General features: G+C 43.8%; 1 protein-coding gene across 12 annotated transcripts in view; it reads left to right on the top strand.

Moving 5' to 3' along the window:
* The window catches only part of LOC106579657 (receptor-type tyrosine-protein phosphatase mu), a 285,182-nt gene that overhangs the window by 148,554 nt on the left and 118,380 nt on the right, over positions 1 to 18,248 (top strand). For all 12 annotated transcript variants that reach the window (XM_014159782.2, XM_014159788.2, XM_045702733.1 and 9 more), the window contains exons 8-9: positions 14,050 to 14,358; positions 17,712 to 17,821. In XM_014159782.2, the coding sequence (XP_014015257.1) occupies positions 14,050 to 14,358; positions 17,712 to 17,821 (419 nt within the window). The remainder of the gene's footprint in view (positions 1 to 14,049; positions 14,359 to 17,711; positions 17,822 to 18,248) is intronic.

Raw genomic sequence — 18,248 nt, 5'->3', positions numbered from 1 at the left:
TTTACAGGAAACATGGCCTCTTACTGATGAGAACAGATTTGAAACATGTCCTGTCTCGCTCTGCGGAACCGTGTCAGGCGGAGAGGAGAGGGAGAGCGGTTGAGTGGAGCTGACTCTTCTCCATCCATCTATTCCTTCATCCCTCTATCAGTCTCTACATGTGGATTGTTAGTCCGTCATCATATCAGTGGTCGCTGCACTTCATTCAGAAAGATCGAGAACGGCTGCTAGCTGGTGTGTGCTTTACTTTTCACTCAGACAAGCCATTTATTTCACAATCTTAGCTGAAGCTTTATCTTTAGTACAGGAATATTGTTTGATACATCATGGTAGTTAGACAACTCTATTTTAATGAATGTATTTCTCTTTGACATGTTGTTAATGTGATGTACTGACATGAATAATGAGTGGTGTTTCATGACACTGATATGCTTTAGTGGGATGATGTAGCTAGATGTAAGAAGAGGATGTATTCCACAACAACTTTATCTCGGGTGTATTCATTCTGCCCATTTATTGTTGCAAAACGTTTAAGCGGAATCAAATGGAGCGAAACGGGGAGGGACCTACCTGCATTTGTCCAATAGAAACTCTTGTTTTGCTCTGTTTGCTTCTTAAATGGTTTCTATAATGAGTACACCGCTGGTTAATTGTAAACTTCCCCTCCCTCTTCTCAGAGTCTGCAGCTTTTAAGGAGCAGCAGGTGTTGCGGCCACACTCCGACGCCCACCACCAACGTAGCGTTGACTCGGACATCACTAAGGATGATGGACACATAGGCTATGCAGTACACACACACACTCCTCTCCTCATTACAGCCACCAATTGCGGCTCTAAACGATGGGGTGTACATACGGAGTGGGGTTGGAGGTTTTAGTGGCAGATGTGCCTCTGTGTCCTCCTGCCTCCATGAATGGACGACGATTGGAGGAGAGGAGGGAGTATACAGGAAAGCGTTCAGGGAGCGTAATTTAGTTTTGATTGTTGGTTGTCAAAAAGCCGTCATTATTGGCTGCTTCCAGCAACTCTGAAGCAGGCTTTGATGAGGATGAAAGCCTGGTACCATTACCCAGATGGCTGTGTTGATATTGTTGAATCCTTCTCTCTCTACTTCCGTCTAGCTCTCTCGCTCTTTTTCAAGTGTTTTCAAAAAATAATAAACTAGTGTAGTTTCTGTGCGCGTGTGTAGTTTCTGTGCGTGTGTGCGTGTGTGGACGTGTCAGCTCAGCGAGCTACTGTGAAGTGAGCAGCGCAGTAATAGAGATGAGTGACAGCGGGATCAGGACAGAGGTACTCGAAGGGGCTCCCGACACCAGCATGAAACGCACTTTCAAGCAGAACACTTGTTTTATTGTTTATTATTGTTGTCTCTGATTTGATTCTGAGCCCATTTTTCTGCTGAAAAGCACTCCGTACAGACACAGTGTGATAGCAGCTGTTCCTCTGGTATCTTTGGGAAGAGTCCGTGACGTCTCCTCATTTCCCTCTGCGCTCGCCTGCGCTTGAGTTAAGCCACCGGAATGCTCAAACGCACCCGTGAGAATGTGTGTCGTGTGTCTGTGCAGTGGTCTGACAGCATGTCATACATCTCGGCGGGTGTGAAAAAGAAGACCGCTGTCAATCAAACCCAGTCGGTATTTTCCCCCTGTGTTGTAACAGAACAGCCATGAAGACCTCCTGAGGGGAGACAAACAGAAGTTTCCTCACCAGTGGTAATAAAGTACAGGACTGAAGTTAATCCATGTGAATAGCTTTAAGTCTATCTATCGACGTAGATAGTTGTTGACATTTGACGTGTTTGGCGGTTCACACATACCACAATCCCAAAGAATTGAGGAAGTAATTTGAATCAATGCTTGGAGTTTGCATGCATGGTGAATGAGCTGCCTCTTTCCTGCTCACCGGAATAGGCTTGCCCCTCTCGCTCACCCCCCCGACAGTGTAGGAGTGTGGCTGCCACAGACAATTTGTTCCCTCCCATCCGGGACTAATACCTTTATTCTCCTTCCCAGAGCACTTAGTGCATGGCAAGAGGCCTGCTTCTCCATATCACTGCCCACAGCATAGGGGTGCTCAGGTAGAAAGATGCACTACGCTACACCATGCTAGCTACACCATGCTAGCTACACCATGCTAGCTACACCATGCTATAACAACACTGCAGATATTTTTCTCTGGCTTACACACTTTATTCAGGCGTTGTTGTTTTTCAATGGAATAATTGTGACACGCCTCATGGCACTTTGGCAGTGGCCATGTTTTAGCCCCATCATGGTTAATTGTTATCTACTTGTACAACAGGGGTTAGCCCGCGACTTATTAGCATAGGGCAATGACATGCTAATAATTGGGAAGCGCTATATTTAAATGTCAAGTGTCAAGCCTGGGCAGGAGAAGGGGAAAGAAAAAAAGCTGTTAATAGTTGACATCTAAATGTCAACAAAAAAATGTGTGTGTGTGTGTGTGTGTGTGTGTGTGTGTGTGTGTATATATATTATACTGGTAGGAGTGGGGAGTAAGGCCAAAGATCCTACCGACCCCGAAATACGATGAATATCAATTCTCTGGCAGCGTCATTGCTCAACCACTGGAACACCCAAGCTGATGCAAAATATGAATCTCTGAGGCTAATTCCCATAGCAACTGGTGTGACGATTGTGTCTTGTCACAATCTGTCTTGAGCCCCATCGCCAAGCCATTACATGGTGTCCTCCCCTCCCAGGTTGGCAGGCAAGGGGAATGCAAATGACCGTCCTCCCCTCCTCCTTTTCTCCCCCTCTTATTCCCATCTTCCATCTCTGGGATTTATGACAGGCTTGCCATTCAAAGATGTCCCTACCTGGAGGCTGAAGGCCAGGGTAATAGGCTTCATCCATCTTCTCCTTCAAAGAGAAACCTTGGCCCCTGACCCGCCATTTTGTATGATTCTATGACTGAGGTGTATCAGAGGGCTTGTCGAGCTCTGGCACTCTAAGCTATTTATTTGGCTATTATATCTGGTGATTGGAGAGGACAGTTAAGGCCCTTCGTGTTAAGAACCTTTGTCTGCGTCCTGTGGGAAAGAGATACTGTCTTTAAATCACCCATCCTATTCACACACACCTTACAGCCATTCTCAAACATACAAGTTGGTATATGTTTAAGAAAACCCCCCACACACAACGTTCCTGGTTGATGTCCACTGAGTGGCTTGCGCTTCAATGCTTTCCCACCACTACCACCCCTCTCCCCTCTATTCTCTCTTGCTCTCGTGCGTTCAGCCATGACATGTCCCCCCCCTCTTATTTTTCCTCAGGTTTCTCTGGCATATATGGTGTCAAAACGCGTATCGCTTCCCGAAGACGGCGGCTAATTCGAGTTCTCTGCCCGGCCAGCCATTAATTCCCTGTGCGTTTAGCAGTCCAGCAACTGTTTACACACCGAGCACAGCCTCAGTTGTTCTCCCCACAAATAGAGGGGAGGAAGGGCCTAGGCCTGTTGTCTGAGCGCTATAAGTGTAGATGTCATTTGACAAGGAGGCGGTGTGACATGTTTTCCTTTTAACGGGGTGTGTCTTTGAAGGAGCAGGTCTTTGAAGGAGCAGTTGTTTTGTGGAAATTGCGCCAGCTATTGATGCATTTATTTTTCTCTGAGCGAGTACAGGTTTTTTTCTTCCACTGTATCTAGAAGATTACACTGGCCCTGCGATGTGTTCATCACCTGTAATCCTTTCATGTCCGGCCTTGATAACACTGAACCGGACCATTCTCACTACGATAAAAGGCGACTTGAAGAAGAGAGCCTGTAGTTCAATACACACAGACAGCGAGAGAGAGTTATCGGCAGTGGTCAGACGGTGTGTGTGCATGCTTTCATGTATTGGTGTGTCTTCATGCATATTTTGAATGCAGGTGTATGTGTCGGCAGGTTTGCTTGCATGTGTGTGTGATCTTGATCTCAGTCCCCTCCCCCCGTCTTGGTCTTTGATTGGTGGCCATGGAGAAGTTTGGCCCTCCTTATCTCTCTTTGCATGCAGTCTGGCCACTGGGCTATTTGTTTACCCACCATCAACAGCATAACAGCATCTGCACTACTTTCTACTGTCCCTCTGCTTCATAAGCAACACACACACACACATATCCAGCAACAGATTATCTGCGTAAATAAACCGTGATTTGTAGGGTGGGAGTTTTTTTTTCTGCAGCGTGGTTAATCGATGAGGTTGTTAAGTCTTTTGACTGTGTCTCCATTAATTACAAGGCAGGAGGGAAGGGGGGGAGAAATAGAGGTAAGGGGGGGTTGGAAGTGGGAAAATCAATGTGTTAAAAATGAATTCCAGGTATCCAGCCAGACTGTTGGGTGAGTGCATTGTGTGAAAGGAAGACGCTTGTGAAGTTTGAATGGCAAACGGCTTCTCGGGGGAAGAGGCACACTCTGAAGAGATGATATCAGGCAATGGGGGAGGAGGTGTAGGGAGGGAAGGAGATTCAGTTGATTGGGTGCTCTGTCTGACTGAGATGACACACGTTTGTGTGGCATGTGTGTGCATCACGACATCCTGGAGATGGCCTCTAGAGGAGAAATGCACGTCAAGACTTTGAACATCTGAACATCTGCGTCCTTATAGGCCCTCTCTCTGCTGGGTTTTAATAGAAAGATACTAGCTGTGTTCGAATACTCATACTAACCTCACTATTTGTGACTTAAATTGAGTATATAGTAACCTTATTGGTCATAGTATGGATATAGTTAGTATGCCAAAGTTCCCTTATGTCGTACTAAAGTCGCCAAAATACGAAGTTTACCAGCAAATGACAATATTTCCGTGCTTTTAGGGCCCATAATGCAATTCTTCAGAAAATGGGCGTGGCTTCACATTTTCAGATTTGAAGAAAATGGCGGAAAATATGCAGCCGAAGTCCGAGAGCGGATACAAAATCATTGCTATAAGTAATTATGACAAATGTTAAGAAAATGTTGGGCAATGTAATAAAGTAATGACTTAAGTTACCTTACACGTTATGTTGCCTGACAATTTATTAGCTACAATATCCTTACGAACCACATAGCATATCATTACAGCAGTATGTACCGGTATGTTAGCTAGCTAACGCTAACCTTAGTTGGCTACTAATACATCAAACTTGCCAGTATATTAACTATATGCTATCTAACTAACTACCCAACGTTTATTGACTTGATTATTCCCGTCATTCTTAGCTTAGCTAAGTGGTTTAACTTCTATGGGCTACGTGGGACGTTAGCGTCCCACCTGCGGGACACAGCCAGTGAAATATCAGGGCGGCAAATTCAAAACAACAAAATGTCATAATTCAAATTTCTCAAACATACAACTATTTTACACCATTTTAAAGATACACCTCTCCTTAATCCACCCACATTGTCCGATTTCAAAAAGGCTTTACGGCGAAAGCATAAAGTTACATTATTTACATTTACATTTTAGTCATTTAGCAGACACTCTTATCCTGAACGACTTACAGTAGTGAATGCATACATTTCATACATTTAATTTAATTTCATGCATTTTTTTGTATGGACAGTGCCAACACAAGAAAAAAACAGCAATTTTCCAAGCAGGACAGGGGTCACAAAAAAGAGAAATACAGCTAAAATTAAGCACTAACCTTTGACGATCTTCATCAGATGACACTCCTAGGACTCAATGTTACACAATACATGTATGTTTTGTTCAATAAAGTTCATATTTATATCCAAAAACCCCATTTTACATTGGCGCGTGATGTTCAGAAAATATTTGGCCTCCAATACTGCCGGTGAATCAGCACAACAATTTACAAAAATACTCATCATAAACGTTGCTAAAATATTAAACTGTTATTCAAAGAATTATTGATGAATATCTCCTTTATGCAACCACTGTCACAGATTTTTTTTTTAAACTTCACGGGGAAACGGCGTACTCAATAATCTGAGTACGCCGCTCAGAAAAAAACATCAAACAATACAGATACCCGCCATTTTGGAGTCATCTAAAATCATAAATAGCATTAGAAATATTCACTTACCTTTGATGATCTTCATCAGAAGGCACTTCCAGGAATCCCAGGTCCACAATAAATGTTGTTTTGTTCGATAAAGTCCATAATTTATGTCCAAATACCTCTTTGTTGTTTGCGCGTTCAGTAAGCTACTCCAAATGCAGGAAGCGCGCCAAAAATTTCACGACAAAATGTTATATTTACGTTCGTTGAAACATGTCAAATGATGTAAAGCATCAATCTTTAGGGCCTTTTTAACGTAAAACTTCAGTAATGTTCCAACCGGACGATTCCAATGTCTTGAAAAACGTTATTGAACACAGCTACCCCTCACGTGAATGCGCGTAATTGAGGCCATGTCATTCTCTCAGTCATCAGACTCCAGGAGGTCTTGTTCGCTGTCTGTTCACTGCAAAAGCCTGAAACATGTTCTAAAGACTGTTGACATCTAGTGGAAGCCTTAGGAAGTGCACATTGAACCCTAAGTCACTGAATAGGCCCAGTCTTGAAAAACTACAATCCACTTCCTGGTTGGATTTTTTTTCTCAGGTTTGTGCCTGCCATATGAGTTCTGTTATACTCACAGACATTCAAACAGTTTTAGAAACTTCAGAGTGTTTTCTATCCAAATGTACTAATGATATGCATATCCTTCGTTCCGAGCCCGAGTAGTAGGCAGTTTAATTTGGGCACCTCATTCATCCAAACTACTCAATACTGCCCCCGGGCCCAGAAAGGCTAAGTGGTATAGTCGTTGTGCGTTCTCAATGGACATATGAGTGCATTCGTAAATTCGCTCTGGCTATCTAACATTACTCCAATTTCAGAGGTATTGGAGTAATTTGTCTCTGGTATACTCTCGTCTGAGAGACCAGAGCGCAGAATAACTGAATTTACGAGTGCTCAACACCCGTTGATTATGACCATGTCAGTAAACGTCGGGCAAGAAATGTTAATTCAATTGTTGCAGCAGCACAGTTAGTCACCAGCGCTCTGGATAACATGAAAACATCCTAACCAGCTCTGCTGGGGCGAGTAAAATGGTCAGAGTGAGATATTCTATCATTTGTATCTGGAAGTAGCTAGCCAACTTTACCTTGGGTGCTTGACTGCCGTTGTAAGGTCAGAATGCTCGAATCAACCCTACTCCTCGGCCCGAGTGTCCAGTGCGCGCTCCGAATTTACAAACGCACAATCTGACAACAATCTGAATTTACGAAGCTCTCAGAGCACTCTGGCAATCCAGATTGAATTTAAGAACATACCCGAAGTCGTAAAATGTCTAGCTAGTAATTTGTGTTGCTAGCAAGAGGTTGCATAGCAACAACTTCCGGTAGACAGGCGAAGAGCTAGTACGCTCAACTGATAGGATACCATTTGTTTACAGTGTACTAAAAATGAACTAATAGGATGTAGTATATACAGTATGTTAGTATGGGTATTCAAACGCAGCTTCTGTCTGTCTCGCTCGCCCTCTGTGTTCACTGTCTGTCTTGGGTCTATCATTCTCTCTTCACATTTTTGTAGACGCTCTTATCCAGAGCAACTTACAGTAGTGAATGCATACATTTCATACATTTTTTTTCTCCGTACTCGTCCCCCGTGGGAATCGAACCCACAACCCTGGCATTGCAAACACCATGCTCTACCAACTGAGCCACACGGGACTATGTGTCCATCGTTCTTCTCCTGGTCAGGGGTCATCCTATAGGGCAACATGTGTTATTGTTTTCTCGCCGTCTGTTCGATGCTCTGGGAATTGTGAAGGGGCTAAATTATTGCTGTGGTCTGGACATAAGTGTAGTGTACACAGCTCCCGTTGACTAGTAATGCATTCCCAGGTATCTGGTCTGCTGGAGTTATTGATTTATGTTAGGGGGTAAGAGGCCTTGTGGCCTGTTTGCTGTCATAACTCCCTCTCACCTATCTCTTTCTTTTTCTCTCTCAACTATCTGTCCATCTCCCACTCCGTTTTGGCAATCCGTCTCTTTCTTAGCTATTTCTCAATCTCTGAGTTTATCGCTTTCTCTTATTCTTTCTATCGACTCTGTCTGCTCTTTGCTTTTCCTTGGCTCTTTCTTCTCTCTCTCTCTTTCTCCCTCCTTTCTCCCCTCCATTGCTTGGTCTCTCTCTCTCACTCACACTTTCTCCTTGCGCTCTCTCCCTCTATTTGAGTAAGATTTATCTTTACGGTTATGGGTATGGCATGTACTGTACATTATTAAGTTTGCTTATGAAAATACCATAGCCCTCCTGATCTCCTGTGAAGATATTTTCCCTCCCGCCATCCCTCAGTCATGCCACTCAATTACAGCTCTGTCTCCCTTTATTCTCCCCTGCCACTCATTCACAGCCTGTCACATGTCGTGGGCCGTGGAGACAGAATTGTTTTTGTCCTGTTCTGTTTTCTGATTGAGCCTACTGTTGTTCCTCTGTCACCACCACTGTTAGTCTTTTATCTTATTCATTATTATGCGAAATGGAACAAGACGTCCTTTTGAAATTAAATGTACCCAATTTTATTTTTGCTCTCATGCTTTTCAATGGTATTTTACCAAATTGCTCCAAGTATGCTTTCAAGTATTCAACGTTGTGCTTTCAAAACAGAAAGAAAACAGTAAGCACTCGTCTGCAGCGAGATCCAATTTCCATTGAACTCTTCCCTCCTCTGACGGTTTAATGTTTCTCAGCATCAGTGGAGACTCAGAGCTACAAAATGGTATATCATACACTACAGTTGAGGAACAATAGGAAAGTAATTCTGCTTTGAAAGTTAATACACTTGTAACCCCACTTTTGAGAAAATGTGCCCTGAATGTTTTGGTGCCAACTGAAGAGCCCTTTGTCTACACCCATTCAGCATCGTTCATACCCTCTTAAGCTTTAGCCCCACCCATCTCTTTAAAGATTTAAAGAGTAAAGGCTGGCTTATACTACGGGTGTGTTCGTAAATGTGCAGTTAGCTAACCAACCAGGTGCAATGTTAGCTAGCTAACATTAGGCTATAACTAGCAATGCAAATGGCTCTGAGATATCAATAATATTACTACACACATCATACAGGTAATGTTAGCTAGCTAGCTAAGCGTACACTTTAACTTGAAATGAAAACGTCTTTCTGACTAAATTAAAAACGTGTATATCTGAAATGTAGCTAGCTAGACTCTCTTACCCGTATACATGGATGGACGCTTCTCCCTCTGTCAGAGGCCATGGTTGCCCTTAGTTTGAAGATGTAATCTGGAGACGGGTGTTTTAAACAGCAGCTTTCTGTGTGTTCTCTTTTTTGACTAAGTCTTCATATTTACAATCAAACGCCAAAATGTTCTGTCTCCTTAGCTATCATACTCTAATTCCACTAACTTTCTCACACTCACACACTCTCTCACACACTCTCTCACACACTCTCTCACACACTCTCTCACACACTCACTCACACACTCACTCACTCACTCACTCACTCACTCACTCACTCACTCACTCACTCACTCACTCACTCTCACAGAGACTTAGCCTTTGTGGTAAAGCTTTTCCCACCCTCTTGTCTTTACATTCCTGGGTTGGAATGGCTCTGGGTGGAGGCCAGCCATAGTCCTCTTTATCCTTATAGCACAGGGACCTCACTTTCCTCTTACAGTATATCACCTTCACACGTTTCTACAACACAGCAGCCTGTGTTTAACAAAATTAACAGAGGTTCTCTGCTAGCTTATGTCTGTGTTCTTGGAAAATAATCCACTGATCCTCCTTGTACCCCCCTTTTTGTTTAGGTGAATTGGCACACCTAAATGGTACCCTAGTCATAGACTGTTCTCTCTGCTACCGCACGGCAAGCAGTATGGAACGCCAAGTCTAGGTCCAAAAGGCTTCTACCCCCTAGCCATAAGACTCCTGAACAGCTAATCAAAGGGCTACCCAGACCCCTCTTTTACGCTGCTGCTACTCTCTGTTTATAATCTATGCATAGTCACTTTAACTCTACCTACATGTACATCTTACCTCGACTAACCAGTGCCCCTGCACATTGACTCTGTACCGGTACCCCCTGTATATAGCCTCGCTATTGTTATTTTACTGCTGCTGTTTAATTATTTGTTATTTTCTACTTAACTATTTTTAGCTTAACACTTTTTTCCTTAATATCTTAAAGCATTGTTGGTTTAGAGCTTGTAAGTAAGGATTTCACTGTACGCCTGTTGTATTCGGGGCATGTGACAAATACAATTTGATTTGATTTACCCAAGAAACTGATGGTAACTGAACTAAATTACAATTTCCCCATAGCACTCACGTCTGTCATCATGAGAGGCTAGTTAAGGATCATATCACCTCCACCTTACCCAACACCCTAGACTCACTGCAGTTTGCATACCGCCCCAATAGATCCACGAATGACACGATTGCCATCGTACTGCACACTGCCCTGTCCCATCTGGACAAGAGGAATACCTATGTAAGAATGCTGTTCCATGACTAGAGCTCAGCCTTCGAGACCATAGTACCCTCTAAGCTCTGGGCCCTGGGTCTGAACCCTGCCCTGTGCAACTTTGTCCTGGACTTCCTGATGGGCCACTATGAGGTGGTGAAGCTTGGCAACAACACCTCCACTACGCTGATCCTCAACACAATAGTGCGTGCTCAGTTGGTAGAGCATGGTAGAGCATGGTGTTTGCAACACCAGGGTTGTGGGTTCGATTCCCACGGGGGACCAGTATGGAAAGAAAATGTATGAAATGTATGCATTCACTACTGTAAGTCGCTCTGGATAAGAGCGTCTGCTAAATGACTAAAATTTAAAATGTAAATGCTCAGGCCCCCTCCTGTACTCCCTGTTCCCTGATGGCCATGCACATGTCCAACTCAGTCATCAAGTTTTACAGACAACACAACAGTGATAGGCCTGACTACCAACAACGATGCCCTGGCAGAGGTGAGGGCCCTGGCGGAGTGGTGCCAGGAAAATAACGTCCCCTTCAAGGTCAACAAAACACAGGAGCTGATTGTGGACTTCAGGAGACCGCAGAGGGAGCACACACCCATTCACATTGACAGGGCTGCAGTGAAGAAGGTGAAAAGCTTCAAGTTCCTCATCACTGACATTCTGGAATTGTCCGTCTACACAGACAGTGTGGTGACGGAGGTGCAACAGCGCCTCTTCAACCTGAAGAAATTTGGCTTGGCCCCGAAGACCCTCACAAACGTCTACAGATGCACCATTGAGAACATCCTGTAGGGCTGTATCACCGCCTGGTACGGCAACCACATCGCCTGCAACCGCAAGGCTCTCCAGAGGGTGGCGCAGTTTTCTCATCGCATCACGGGGAGCACACTGCCTGCCCTCCCGCACATCTACAGCCCCTGGTGTCACAGGAAGGCCAGGAAGATCAAGGAACTCAGCCACCTGAGCCATGGCCTGTTCACCCTGCAACCATCTAGAAGGCAAGGTGCATCAAAGCTGGGACCGAGAGAGGCTGATAGAAACTGTTTATCTCAAGGCCGTCAGACTGTTAAAAAGTCACCACAAGTCCGCCTCCGCCCAGTACCCTGCTCTGAACTTTAGTCACTAGCCGGCTGCCACCCGGTTACTCAACCCTGCACCTTAGAGACTGCTGCCCTATGTACATAGTCATGGAACACTAGTCATTTTAATGTTTGCATACTGTTTTACCCACTTCATATGTATTTACTGTATTCTAGTCAAGGCCTAGCCTATTTAACTATTGCTGTACTTATACTATTCTATCCTACATATTCTACAGATATACTACATATTCTATCCATAATGTCTATACGTCCCATCATGTACATATCTATTTATATTCCGTACTAATATTCATACATTTCTTAATTCCATTAGTTAATTTTTTTATAGTCGCATGTATTGTTAGATGTTACTGAACTGTTGGAGCTAGGAATATAAGCATTTCACTACACCCACAATAACTTCTGCTAAACATGTGTATGCGACCAATACATTTGAATTTGATACTGTAAACGTGAGTGTAAAAATAGTGAGTCTAAGCATTTAGATATCCTTTAATCCATCTATTTTGTATGATTTATCTCTTGATGCTTGTACAGTAGTTGGCTGCACTATTGGATTCAGCTAGATTTACAAGTTGATGACTTCAGAAACCTTTCTGGAAGTGCGGAATGTTCCGATTTTGAGTGATTTTTTTATGTCATAAATGTAAGGAGTGCGAGTGACTGGCGTGTCAGAATCTGATTTCTAACTGTTAAATGCCTTCACAAGAGCTTTATTACGAGACTAATTAAAATGTGCTCTGTTGCCCCCTTGTTTTAATTTCGACTCCCTCGTGCTCAGAATAGAAATATAGATAAACAAAATGGACTCTATACTTACATATATGGATATTCCTATAAACCTGTCCATGAGCTGCATGTTTTCTCAAGATGTCCTCTCAACATCAGCAGAAAGTGGGAACAAAGTGGAAAATGTTAAACCACTGGGCATCCTTTTCTGTCATTGTTGCTCTGGCATTAAACCTCCCAGGTTTTTTTTATCTCTGACCTAATCTTTGTGAACATGGAGAGGATTAGAAAAGTGCAGTCAAATGGGTTTGCCCCCCCCCCCCTAATTTTTTTCCATCCAGCTTGAATTGGAGCTTGGTCTCCTCATCAGTTTATCCAGGCTAACCAAATTGCCTATCTTGTTGCTCCCCTAGTGGGAAAGCAGCATAGCCAATGTAATTCTAACTAGTGTGAGAGCCCTAAATTGATGCCGGGTTGGAAATTTGATCCTATTACAGTGCTGTGTGTCTGCCCCTTCCTCATGTGGGAGAGAGTAGAGCAGGAGGCATGGCTGTCTTAATAGACCTGATGGGAAGAAAGCCTGGGGTGGCTGTCTGGACAAGAAGGGGTACCACAAGGATCAGTGTTGGAACTGTTGGTCAATGTCTTCAACAGATGATCAGTTCTATATAACTCTCAAACCTATATATTAGTAGTAGAAAGGAAACACAGACTCTTTGTTTAAGTTGTAAAATTCTCCTTTAGTAATACAATTGTAGGCAGAAGTTGGTACAGAGTTCAGTATATGATGGCTCTCCCCAGGTTCTGCAAAAATATCTAAGACATCCTGTAACTCATATAGCCTCCCCAGTCCCCCTCGTGTGACTTTCCCAGGCAACATTTTAATAAATCTAACCTCCCCCTGACAGCAGCAACCATATTGTCAGCAATTAAAAGCTCAGAAGTGGGTTTGACCAAAAATGTCATCACAATTATAGGGTCATAACAAGGTGAACGAGTCTAAGCATCTTCTGACAGGTGGCTGTTTTCATCTGGCCTGCTGCAGCCTTGTGTTCTCAGACAACCAGTCGTATTCTCAGAACCTCAGACAGCCACGGTGGGGCCCAGACAGGAGGAGTATGAGCATAGGCGGTTTCCCGCCTTCTGATAGTGTCTGAAGGGCACAACACTCAAAACAGGTGTTAACACACACACACACAGAGGTCTCCTGAGAGGAGACCTTAGTTTATCATAACACAATTTATTAACCCTTAAAAAAGGTATGAGGCCTTGGTTTAACCCCTTCAGGACCATTACCATTCCCTGTCAGAGTGGGAGTACCACAAGGATCAGTATTGGGACCATTACCATTACCTGTAAGAGTGGGGGTACCACAAAGATCAGTATTGGGACCATTGCCATTACCTGTAAGAGTGGGTGTACCACAAAGATCAGTTTTGGGATCATTACTATTCCCAGTCAGAGTGAGGGTATCTCAAGGATCAGCCCTAGGCCCATTACTGTTCCCAGTCAGACCCTGGAGGCAGAGCCACAGCAGGGGGAAAATATGGGTAGGTAGGGGGATTGGGATGTTGCAACTGTTTGAAGGACTCAGGATTTAGTTTTTGATGCTTGCCAACATTCTTTGCCTTTAGATATCAAAAAGCTATATTGAAGGGGAAGAAAAAAACATCTTATTTTTGGAAAATCTTTGAATATATGAAATTATCAATGCTTTATACATTAGTGTTAATGTTATCTTTATGATAGACACATTTTCTCCCCCTCGCTACAGACCCCATGCATGGCCCCCAAAGACTGGAGGTGGTGGACATCAAGTCCAAGCAGATCACAGTGCGCTGGGAGCCCTTCGGCTACAACGTGACCCGCTGCCACAGCTACAACCTGACTGTTGAGTACCGCTACCAGGCTGGCGGCAAGGAGGAGACCCGCGAGGAGGTATGCTACGACACCCTGAGCCTGACGCCGCAGCACACCATCCGGAACCTGTCACCCTACACCAACGTCAGCGTCAAGCTGGTGCTGAGGAACCCCGAAGGCATCAAGGAGAGCATGGATGTGGACGTGCTGACCGACGAGGATGGTAAGTGGAGGAGGTTCTGTTCTAGAATAGCATATTAATCGGATGAGCCAATGGATTTGTAATCTAGATAGTATGCTAATATGGACATTGGAACATAGCTCTAGTCAGTAAGCTTGGGCGGTATACCGTATATACTGTATACCGGGGTATTTGGAAATAGCCACATTTTGCGGTGGCAGGTAGCCTAGTGGTTAGAGCATTGGGCCAGTAACCGAAAGGTTGCTAGATTAAATCCCCGAGCTGACAAGGTAAAAATCTGTTGTTCTGCCCCTGAACAAGGCAGTTAACACACTGTTACTAGGCCGTCATTGTAAATAAGTATTTGTTCTTAACTGTCTTGCCTAGTTAATAAATAATAAAATAAAATAAATAGCCACAGGATGGTTTTATAATACCGTCAACTATTTCTTTGAAGTTTTAAACTAAATTGTAATATTTGTAGCTACTTTTTAAGTACATATATGCAGTCAGCTTGTGCAATAGGTTAGGCGTTAAAGCAGATTGCGTTCTTCATTTCATCTGTCACATTAATTTACAATATGAAGTTTACCATAGTTTCCCAAAACAGTTGTGCCAGTCACGTGTTTGTTTGTAAATAGCGCAACTTGAAAAAGACAGCTGTGTATTGACACTGGTCACATTTTGTATAAAAAATTAAGTCATTTTCTTTCTTCAATAGAGTAATCAGGAGGCCTCCCGAGTGGTGCAGCGGTCTAAGGCACTGCATCGCAGTGTTGCGGCGTCACTACGGGCTGGGGTTCGATCCCAGGCTGTGTCATTACTGGCCGTGACCGGGAGTCCTATAGGGCGGTGCACAATTGGCCCAGCGTTATTTGGGTTAGGGGAGGGTTTGGCCGCAGGGGCTTAACTTGGCTCATCGCACTCTAGTAACTCCTTGTGGGGGGCCGGGGACCTGCAGGCTGACTGTGGTCGTCAGTTGAACGGTGTTTCCTCCGACATTGGTGCGGCTGGCTTACGGGTTAATCGAGTGAGTGTTAAGAAGCGTGGTTTCGGAGGACGCATGACTTGACATTCGCCTCTCCCGAGCCCGTTTGGGAGTTGTAGAGATGAGACAAGATCGTAGTCACGAAGTTGGGGAGAAATTAGGGGTAAAAAAAATATATATTACAAAATATATGAAAATATAGTGATCAGGGACATGGGTGTACTTGACAGAAAATACATTAGTCCAACACTCTCTGCAGAAAATAGCTTAATTTTCATCAGATGACAACAGAAGTGCAACTTGATTTGGCTGGCAGCCACACAAGTAAATTAGCTTACAATGATAAAGCAAGCTCTTTTTTGCAAAAGCGATGCATGGCCATCATATTTGTAATGTTTATCATAGAAAGAATGTAGCGAGCTACATTGCCTTATGCTTTGCCTAAATTGTATCTTGAATTTTACCAGAGAAAAGTAGGTTGGCCACACTTACAATGCTCTGACTGGTACTTTCCATGTTGATAGAATACCCGTTCGTGAATTCTCATCCGAGTGGAAAAGTGCAACTGAAGCACAAAATGTGTCTGATGTCAAGCAGAAATTACAATAAGAAGCATTTTAGATCTGCATTTACAAAATGCAGCAAGATATTTCTTATGCGTTTTATATATATTTTTTTCAGCATAAAAAATTATGAATTCTGCGTAAATGCGACCCCTAAATTTAACTTGCTAGTTATCTAAGTTACTGAATTAATAAGGTGACGGAGCATCATATTGTGTAAGCTTTCTGGCCGTGTTTGAGAAGTCAAAACCCATTGGATGAGTTATCTGTATGGATGCCACTGCTATCTTTTGATATCCTTGCGTCTCGGCCCATCTGCTCCTCCTCCATCTTCTCAGAGCAAAGCAGGCAGGCCCGTTGCCTTTGCAACTCCAGTCTCCACACAGACGCAACGTGTATACATGCTGCTTCAGAGCCAATACTGTTCTTCCTTCAGACAAGTATAAAACAACTGATGTCGGCAAAATATGGAGGGAAAGTGGGAACAAAACTAATGAAATTATTATTAATGAAAATGTACTCTTAATCCAGTACAAGCTAATGTATAGGATGTATAATAGAAGAGACACAATTCACAAATTCTACAGCCTTAAGTGTAAAACTAATAGTGACTCAATAATCCATGCTTTCGGGGAATGCTATAAAGTCTGGAAGTTGTGGGCGGAACTAGAAAGTTGGCTGTCAGAAGTATTACAATGTAAACTTACTTTTAATCCGTCTGTCTGCATATTTCAAGACATGGCATATAGTGAGTGAGTACACCCATTGGGTGTAGTGAGACACCCAATGGGCTGGACGATTCTCTTCTCATCACGCATCTTTGGAAATCAATCAATCCGCCATCATTAACCCAATGGAAAAATCTAATGATTTATTAATTAAATGGTGAAAATGTGTGGGCTATGGAGAGAAACAAAGTGCAGTTTCGGGCCATGTAGTGGAAAGTAATACGGTCACTGGAGATGAGTGTGTGCGATAGTGAGTCTGGCAGGTGTGATGTCGTTGTTTTGTATGATGTTGTCGTTTGTATGTGTATGTTTTGTATTGTTTATAAAATATTATATGTACAGATATTTTTTAAATTAAATAGAATTGACCCCAACTCTGCCCTGCCAAAACGTCCAACATTCAGCTTTTCAACTCTACAAGGCCATCATTGGGGCCTAACAGAGAACATGAAAGCATGAGGGCACGTGTTTCAATAAGGACCAGATACGGTAGTTATTTGAAAGCACTTACGTCACCCTCTTTTGGTACATCCACCTACTTCTGCGTGTTTCCTTTTAATTGGTTTCTTCAAAGGCCATTTGTAAATTACAATCTCACGCCGCTATTCAAAGTGATATTAAACGTTCAAAGGATCTCAATTGAATTTATCTTCCTGATAACAAGTAGAACTTTTCCACATAGGTATAGTATGTGATTTAAGTTGAACAGCCTTATTTATTTATTTGCTAGAAACATGAAACCTTTGTCCCTCTTATGGGTAAGGAAATGGAAAGGCGCGCTTTCCTTTCATTGAACTGTTTTGCCAGCGAGTTGTACATGTAGCGGGTCTTGACCCTAATGCTAGTTGGTTTTCCTTCCGATGTGAGCACCCAGCACTCTGTGTACCTCCCAGCCACGCTGTAAACCATGATGTTTTCTCAGAACTTTTAGGAGGTCATTGAAGAAGTTGAAAGAGACAATGGCAAAACATCCAGTTTGACTAAATGTACCGTACTGTTTCAGGACCTCACTGGGGTCAGGGAGAACGAATAGAACTGCACGACCATGACCCCCCGCCCCCCACAATTTTTGATAGTCACTCTATTTAATTCCCCCCTATTCCCTGTCCACCTTAGTGCCTGGTGCTGTGCCACTCCAGTCCATCCAGGGGAGCACCTACGAGGAGAAGATCGCCCTGCGATGGCGTGAGCCCGTCCAGACCTATGGGATCATTAAGCAGTATGAGGTAAAATCATCTGGGCAAACTGCCGAGCCCAGCCGCCCATCTGGGCCCACCTTTCTGTCTTTCTTCCTCTCCCTTTTTCTCTCTCTCCCTCTTCCCTCCAACACACATCCATCTGGTCTGGCAGGAGCCGGGCGGCTTCCATTATCGAATAAATCCAACCTAATAACCTTAAGGTCTGTTAACACAATCTATTACCCACTGAACCCCCTCCGACAGCATGCCCAACCCCAGCCTAGCCTAACCCAACCCCAGCCTAGCCTAGCCCAACCCCAGCCTAGCCTAGCCCAACCCCAGCCTAGCCTAGCCCAGCCTAGCCCAGCCCTAGCCTAGCCCAACCCCAACCCCAGCCTAGCCCAACCCCAACCCCAGCCTAGCCCAACCCCAGCCTAGCCCAGCCATGCCCAAACCCAGCCATGCCCAACCCCAG

This window comes from Salmo salar, chromosome ssa19 (genome assembly GCF_905237065.1).
Source record: "Salmo salar chromosome ssa19, Ssal_v3.1, whole genome shotgun sequence".
Taxonomy (NCBI): domain Eukaryota; kingdom Metazoa; phylum Chordata; class Actinopteri; order Salmoniformes; family Salmonidae; genus Salmo; species Salmo salar.
This window is presented reverse-complemented; position numbering and strand designations above follow the sequence as displayed.